Source organism: Merops nubicus, unplaced genomic scaffold (genome assembly GCF_000691845.1).
Source record: "Merops nubicus isolate BGI_N331 unplaced genomic scaffold, ASM69184v1 scaffold15953, whole genome shotgun sequence".
Classification (NCBI taxonomy): Eukaryota; Metazoa; Chordata; class Aves; order Coraciiformes; family Meropidae; genus Merops; species Merops nubicus.
The window spans coordinates 11,412-19,786 of record NW_008597026.1 but is presented as its reverse complement, the minus strand read 5'-3'; the positions used below and the strand labels follow the sequence as shown (position 1 = coordinate 19,786).

The 8,375-nt window shown below is 40.9% G+C and overlaps 1 protein-coding gene across 1 annotated transcript; it reads left to right on the top strand.

The window, feature by feature from the left end:
* Positions 1 to 1,175: 1,175 nt before the first annotated feature.
* On the top strand, positions 1,176 to 8,063 carry SUCLG1 (succinate-CoA ligase, alpha subunit; the record flags this gene model as incomplete). The annotated part of the gene is made up of 8 exons (XM_008936575.1): positions 1,176 to 1,279; positions 2,168 to 2,284; positions 3,003 to 3,215; positions 3,304 to 3,361; positions 5,517 to 5,600; positions 6,228 to 6,379; positions 6,850 to 7,038; positions 7,807 to 8,063. Coding segments are annotated over 8 exons (944 nt in total), but the record flags the coding sequence as incomplete, so codon positions are not given.
* Positions 8,064 to 8,375: the final 312 nt, after the last annotated feature.

The following is an 8,375-nucleotide window of genomic DNA, read 5'->3' as shown; positions in this document are numbered from 1 at the left end:
CACTTGTTATCTTTTATTTCCTTCCTAAAATTCAAAAAAGATGTTCAGGCAAGCCTGAGTAAGTATGTGGAACAGTCTGGGGACAGTGATTTACAGTCTCTTCTTTTTATTTCAGCTTCACTTTTTCCTTCCTCAGATTTTAGGTGGTGAAGTTTTAAAAGAGCTAGAGGTATGTAGGAATGTACTGGTGGAGGATAGTGCCTTCCCCATGCTCACTTCAAGCCCAAAATACAGTTGTTACCTAAAACACTTGCAGGGAGTAAATCTGTGCTGATCCCCTCAAAACTCTAGTATTTGAAAGGGCATATGGCAACCGATGCAGGCAGTGCCTGTGTGTCTTTTACACCAGACAACCTCTTTTTCCTCCTCCTCTCAGGCTTTCTTACATGGGAACAGTCTGTGCCTTTCTTTTTCCATCATTTGCTGTCAGCACATCTTTCCCTGCAGCAGAGATGCAATCATTCTCCTTGTCTTTTTGGTAACAGCATGCACTCTGCTGTTTTGCTGTAGTTGTGTTGTTTTGTTTCTTCCCAGTGCTGGAGTTGTGAGAACTAAATTGAAAATCATTCTAGTGGAGAATCTGAGAGCTGGAGCTCCTCACCAGCCTGAGTCCATTTCAAGCAGTGATGCCCAGGCTCCTTTTCCCATCTGTTGGAAAAAGGTCTCTTGCTGTTTGTCTTGCCTGGAATTCGGTTTCCCCTGGGCTGAGGGACCCTTGGCCTCTTCAGACCTCTCATGTTCTAGTATGGGCTGTGCTGTGTTCCCAGAACACAGTCCTGATGTTGCAACAGCCTCTGGGATATTGGGATTTTTGTTCTGCTTTGTCACTTTGCAGAATTTCTTAGAGGACAGACACACGTTCGTTTGCAAATGAAAACAGCAGTTAAGAGGTTGTTCCTGCCTGCTGTTTGTCATTCTGATATGAAGTACTCAGTGTGAGAAGTACCCAGCCTGATCCCTGGCAAACTGAGGAACCACGAGGACAGAGTGAGCTACGGTGTTCCGTTTCTTTAGAACGACTAAACGCACTTTCCAGAGCTGCTTTTGAAAACATGAGCTACTGAGCCGATTATCTTTTGATAAAAATCATATATCTGCACGTACTTGGTAGGATTTTTTTTATTTCAGATGTAACAAAGCAGTGGGTTAATGGTTTGTCTTCTCTTTCTCTCTAGTGCAGCAGAATGGAGTTCGACACTGCTCCTACTCGGCCTCAAGGAAAAACCTGTATATTGACAAAAATACAAAGGTTATCTGCCAGGGCTTTACAGGCAAACAGGTCTGTATATGAACTATTTCCTCTATCACCTTTTCAGTTCAGAAAGTTAATTAGCCAAAAAAACATAAAAACATATAACAGGAGTTATATTCTGGCAGTCTGTGTTGATAGGAAGCTGGACTTCATGGTCAGGAAGGTCCCTTCAGTACTGTAGTTTTCTTTCTTTGGTCCAAATAGACTTATTTTTTCCTCTTAAATTCAAGAAGCTAGATATTTTTTCTTTTTTTCAATTGTTCACAAGCTTAAAACTTGGTTTGAGTCATCTCTCTTTTATTAATTTTGATTTTTGTTCTTTTGGTTTTAAGCCTTTTTGTTATATACAGCTGAAAGGGTTTCTTTGTAAAGGGAGATTTGCAAAAAAACAGTAAAGCCCTTAACATTTTAGAGTTGCCTTTTTCACAAATTCCTTTCAACTTAACGCCTATGAATTAAATTTCTGGTTTCATTTCAGGATATTTAATATCCTCATATTCACTCTTCTGCACCTTTGGAAGGGGAGAAGAAATGCTTTTGCTAAAACCATCAGCTAGTCAAGGACCAGACTGCTAACTTCTGTTTTGTTATAGTGTTTGTCATCTGCCAGACTTTGTGTGGAGAATGAAAGGTGGCTGCTATGTCTGCAGGTTTATTAGCACACAACAAAATATCCTTTAGTGTGCAACCTCAGGGCTCTGATTTAAAAGAAAAAGCATAGCATATTCTGAATGCATTTACCATGTGTTGATGCACTCCTCAAAATAACAGGTTGTATATATGTAGTGAAAACTTGCCTTCTCATTATAAGTTTAAGTGCCATAAATTGCCTTCTGAATTACAGATAACATCAGCTTTGGTTCATTTTATTGGCTTTTATATGCCTTTTAACTTCACTTATTTTCTCTTTTATAGGGTACCTTTCACAGCCAGCAGGCATTGGACTATGGCACCAATCTAGTTGGAGGAATTTCTCCAGGGAAAGGGGGAAAAACTCATCTGGGTCTGCCTGTGTTTAATTCTGTGAAGGAGGTAATTTGAAGCAGTGACTGGAGGGCAGACAATTTAATGCTGCTGAAGGGCTCCTTATTTCATTGCTCCCACTGAAGAGACAAACATTTGAGCTGTGGATGTCCCTGTGCAAGGAGTGAAGTAGAAGCCTGGTAAAAGAAGGAGCATTCAGTGTGGCTTCCACTGTGAAGTTCACAGAGTATGGATACACTTTATGCATGCAGCTAGTTTCCAATTGATTCTGGTGTGTATGATGAATTTTTAGCACACTGTTATCTAAGGGTATTTATGATGATGTTCACGGGGCAGATCCTCTCCAGACTGGTTAGTTCTCAGTTCCCTAGTTGCACTCTCTGTCCCATCTTCAGTGGATTTAACACTTCTTTCGATTATAATAAATTAATTTAATTTATTAATTTCCTTAATTTATGCCTGCGAGTGAACACTAGTTTCCAATTGATTCTGGTGTGTATGATGAATTTTTAGCACACTGTTATCTAAGTGTATTTATGATGATGTTCACGGGGCAGATCCTCTCCAGACTGGTTAGTTCTCAGTTCCCTCATTGCACTCTCTGTCCCATCTTCAGTGGATTTAACGCTTCTTTCGATTATAATAAATTAATACATACCCATTTCCTTAATTTATGCTTGTGAGTGAACATCCTTTAAATGTTTAGTTGTCCAATGTTCTCTTTGGCCCTAATAAATACTCAGCATCTTTTTTATGTCCACTGTAGGCCAAAGAGCAAACTGGTGCTTCTGCCACTGTTATATACGTCCCTCCTCCCTTCGCGGCGGCGGCCATCAACGAGGCGATCGACGCGGGCATGCCCCTGGTGGTGTGCATCACTGAGGGCATCCCCCAGCAGGACATGGTGCGAGTGAAGCACAGGCTGCTGAGGCAGGATACCACTCGCCTAGTGGGGCCCAACTGTCCTGGAGTCATCAATGTAAGTGACTTGTGGATTGGCTCCCAGGCTGAACCGTTCTTAGTGGTGGTTTGAATGTTCCATCTGACTTCTCCTACTCTTTCCTTAGCCTGGAGAATGTAAAATTGGTATCATGCCTGGTCACATTCACAAGAAGGGAAGAATTGGTGAGTTTTTGAGTATTTCTGCATCATCTAAGCCTAAAGTTTGGTACTCTAGTGTTCTTATTCCTGGGGCCAGTCACATCCTGCCCTGAAGACAGGTGACACGCTGTGTAACAGCTTGTCTGTCCAAACTTTGCCATTATCAGTCCTGGAGACCAAAATCAGTCTCCCATAGCAGCTGCTGAGTTCTGATGGTAGAGGCAAAGCAATTGGAAGTTTCCTTAGGGTAACGTGGTTGATCTTGTTCCCCTAACACTCTCCTTCAAGGATCCCTCTTTTTATCTTGGGATTTGAGAGCACTAAGCTATCCAACACTGTTCCTTCCAAAAGCTTGGCTTCTGAGGACAAGGATCCTATACCTACATTGAGCTCAGGATTAAAGCAAACAGGTGAGATGATAGGTTTAAAAAACATGGTAATTCAGGCAACTAGACCATGGCAAGTGGAAGTGCCCAATACAGCCACTTCTCAGACAGTGGAGTTAAGGACAGAGAGGCAGGGACTTGAGCATAATCATAGGTCAGTTGCACACCCTGTTGCATATGCAGGTCTCTTGTCCTGACTTTTCTTGGTTCCTTCTTCTAAACTATGGACACAACAATTTGCTCATTTTTAAAATCATGCTGTTCAGGCAAAACCCCTTCCAAATTCTTCCAAAATATGCATTTGGACTTAACTAGATCTTCAGAACCACTGTTACAGACAGCACATGCTGCTGCTCCCTGTCAGCAGAGCAATGAGTTTAACTTGAGCACAGTACCCTCAGCAACATTACCATATTTCTTATGAGAAATGTGTTTACTGTGGGGAAAACCTTTCAGAAACCTGGAACTGGAACAGCACGTGACTGCAGTTATGTCCTTTGTAGATACCATCAAGACATTGCTCTTTGACTGGAAAAGGTAACATGAACCAATGCTGCCCTGAGTTCCCTTCCGAGTCATAGTTCTGTTAAGGTTTTCTGAGTATCTACAGGAAATATCTTTTAGTCACAAGATATTAGATTCTGAATGCAAGGCACATCAAGTGCAAAACAATTTTTTTAAAATCCTGAATCCAATTGCCCCACCGTTGCTAGAAGTGTTTTCAGTGGTGACCCAAGGATCAGGGAATGGAAGTGTAATTTTATCATCCTCACAGCTTTGTCTAACACTGTGACCTTTGGTGATATGCTCCCCAGCTTTCTGTTACTGTGAGATGTCCAGGAATCATTTGATAATCTTGGGATGCACGCTACAAAACCAGCCACAGTCTTTGGACCTTTATCTGCAGCTTCTCTGAGGCAATCTCATCTTAATAATAAACAGGAAGCCCTCTGCAAACACAGCAAGAAAAAACCTTTTGCTAGTAGATACCTGAGCTGCCCAACAGTATATGAACAGTTCACAAAACTGAAGTAGTTAGTCCAGTGATGTCTTTTATTCCTCTGTTCATGCAATATACTTCTTACATTCTATGTTAGATGGCTTGAAGTAGATGGAAGATGATGGCTCTTTTTCCTTGAAACCTTCCCTCTTGTAGTATTAGCAGAAATCTTCACTTAGAAAAATGAAAAAACCCTGTGCAAATATTTCACCTCTTATCTAGGCTGTGTGTAACCTTCCATCTTGGATTTAAAACTAGGGCTGTGGTCTCTTGCAGTAAAATGCTGAATGGGTAGTGTAGAGCAGTGAGCTGCAGCAGCAGATACCTTCATAGTGGAAACCTGCACTTGTGCAGCATATTTCTGTTCTGGAGGGTCTCTGGTGTGCCTGGCTATACTGGAGATGTGGCTGATAGGGAATTCTTCTCTCAACTGTTGAGCTGAAACTCTGTTTCAAGTTCAGTTCATCAGCTGCTCACATACAAGATAAGAAGTATGTTCTATTTTGTTTTCTGTTTTCCTTCCTGGTAAAGCAGTAGCATGAGGAATGCTGCCTCAGCCAATATTACTGACTTTCTGGGCAGATTTATTCTGGTGACAAGTGTCAAAAATGCCAACCAAAAACTAGTACAGATAGAATCTTATGTAGAGGCTCCATGTTTTGGCAAGGATAGCTGGGAAACCTGACATCTCGTGCTCAGTTTATGAAGGTGATTTTTATGAATATAAGAACAGCTGTCTAGTCATGCACTTAGCTATAGAAGTATTAAGTTTGTCTGCTTTTCTTTCCTGAAGGTATCGTGTCAAGATCTGGAACCCTGACATACGAAGCTGTGCATCAGACAACACAGGTTGGACTGGGGCAGTCCTTGTGTGTGGGTAGGTTTCCTCCTAAGCAGCCTGCTGCCCCTAGACTAATCTGCTGCTTCTTTACAAGAACAAATCCAGAGTAATTTCTTTTTGCAAGAAATTGAGTGAAAGTTAGGTTGAGAAATTAAATCCCTATGTGCTGTGAAGGGAATAACTCCTCTTTATTATTGTTTTCACATCAGATTAATAAAAGCCTAAAATCCTTTGAAAAGAACTGCCAGCAAATACGATGTCTATTTGGAATTTTCCCAAGAAGTTTAATATTGTAAATGATAGGGCATTCTTAGGCATTTAGTTGTGTCTGTTAAGTTCATTCAGTTTCCTTACAGCAAAATTCAAGAGCTGGGGGCTTGGTCCTGCTGTGTCTTACACAGAATCTCAGTATAAGGCATGATATATTGCTTATGGCTGGAAAGATGATTATTAAGAGCTTTCTGTAAAATTGTGGAGGATAAGCAGGAATATTTGAAGTAGGAATTGGACACACATGGACTTGAGAAGAGCTTTCAGAGTTACCCCTCTTAGGAGCCTTTGGACTTTTCATACTGAAATTTACTTTGAAACTTTTCTCTAAAATGCAATATCATTGTCTTGAGTTAGTCTTTTTTTTTTTGTGGTTTTGATTTCTTTTTTCAGGCATTGGAGGTGATCCCTTCAATGGAACTAATTTTATTGACTGCCTTGATGTCTTCCTGAAGGATCCTCATACTGAGGGGATCATACTGATTGGGGAAATTGGAGGAAATGCTGAAGAAGATGCAGCAGCATTCTTGAAAGAAAATAATTCTGTAAGTCTCTAAACAGGTTGCTTCCAGACACCTTGCTAGTTTACCAGCTTCCTTTGTTATGTCAAGGAAAACTTCAGTCTTTAATCCTTGTTTACAATAATAGCAAACAGCCATAGTTTGATTGAAGAGTTGAAATTAGGAGCTTTATACAGATCAAATCTACACTGGAGAGCAGTGTCAACTTCAGATTTTTAGTCCTGTAACTGTATTTGTAGTGAACACCTGTTTTTTGTAACATATGTGGTTCTGTAGAGATTTTTTTAAGTTTCTGATTACAACTGGCTTATGATCATCAAGAGAGAAAGTACTCCACACTCCTGGTTCCATGGTTTGAGGTTTCTAGCTGTTTTATATCTTTGCCTGGCTGGTTGATATTAAAAACCAACTAAACCCAACCAAAATCAGCCATCTGGAGCTGCTTTTCATCTCTCCCTCCCCCACATAACACAGTGTCTTCTCCTCCTTCACAGGGTCCCAACGCCAAGCCAGTGGTGTCATTCATCGCTGGTCTGACTGCTCCTCCAGGCAGGAGGATGGGCCATGCTGGAGCAATCATCGCTGGGGGCAAGGGTGGAGCTAAGGAGAAGATAGCAGCTCTTCAGAGTGCTGGTGTGGTGGTCAGCATGTCTCCTGCCCAGCTGGGCAGCACCATCTACAAGGTTCGTTGCTCAGAAATTGGTATATGTGCTCATCCAGAGCAAGAAGCTACTTCTGAGGGAATAGGAGCTGGGAGTACATCTCTTACCCAAATATTCTGTTGCTCTGGGATTGGTTAAACAAAATGCTGTTGTCTGAAGAAGCTGCAGTTATTACTTGGGTAATATGAACACGCAGATCTATGTGCTGCTGCCTTTATAGAGAAGTAAACAGCAACATAGAGATTACATTTTGCTTTCAGTGCAGCAACCTGTGTTTTATAGGTGTAAAAAACCTGAATTAATTTAAAATATGAAAACATTCTTTGATAGTAGAATATTTGAGGAAGGAAAGCCTTGGCACATAGGTCTATCTGGTTTAAGTACTAATTCAGTTATATGGAATGCATACAGCTGAAGAACTTTAGAATAGGATTATTTAATTTTTTTCTAAATTGCTTCCCTGGCTTGAGTCCTTTACTGTGAAGGTTCTTCTGCAGTTCTTAGGCAGAATTAGCATTTTTCAAGCCTGTTAGGGTGTGCCTGGGAGCAAATGGTTCCTTGGCAGTGTTGCAGTGTGCTGACTGTGGTCTAGCACTGCTGGGTTTTCACAGCTGGTTTGTTAATGTGAGGTGGGAGAATTCTCCTCCTTTCCACGCCTTATGCACTTCATAGTTTATTTCTTAATTCTGAAAATCAGTTTTGGCTGAGTTAAATACAAAGTAATTTAAAATAAATTAATAGAAACTTTTTCCTTTTTTCCCACCTGTGACATTCGTGTGCCATTTGCAGGAGTTTGAGAAGAGGAAATTGCTGTAAGAGAAGACACTTTGGAATACTGTCTCCAAAACACCAGTGCAGCACCTGGCCTCCGCTTATCTTTTGTCTGCTACTCTTCAGTTGCCCAAGTGACTGGCACTGGCCTGTGAATTTGACTTGGAAGCCATAAACCTCCTGGCTAAACCTGTTTTGGTGTCTCCTTGGTTTGGACCTGACCATGTCATTGTAAATCACAGAAAATCAATAAATCTACTACTAAACCTGATTCATCCTTTGAATTCCTGAAGCAGATCCATTTCTTCATCTTAAAATAATCTTTTGTAACTTAAGCACTACCCATTTTTAAAGTAAAGTGGCTCATAGAGATGCTTTTAAGGATCAGGGCACTGACTTTATGCACATATAACACTTTGCTTTAGTTTTAAAAAAATCCAGTCTTGTTTGTTGCTGGCAATTATGTTCATCTTGAACAACAGGCCAAAGTTTCCGTCCATTAAACCAAAGCTGCTGGATCTGAACGGGTTGCGTGTTGATCCATGTAGCTGGATATACCTGAAGTCCAGACTTCTTCAAGGCTGATG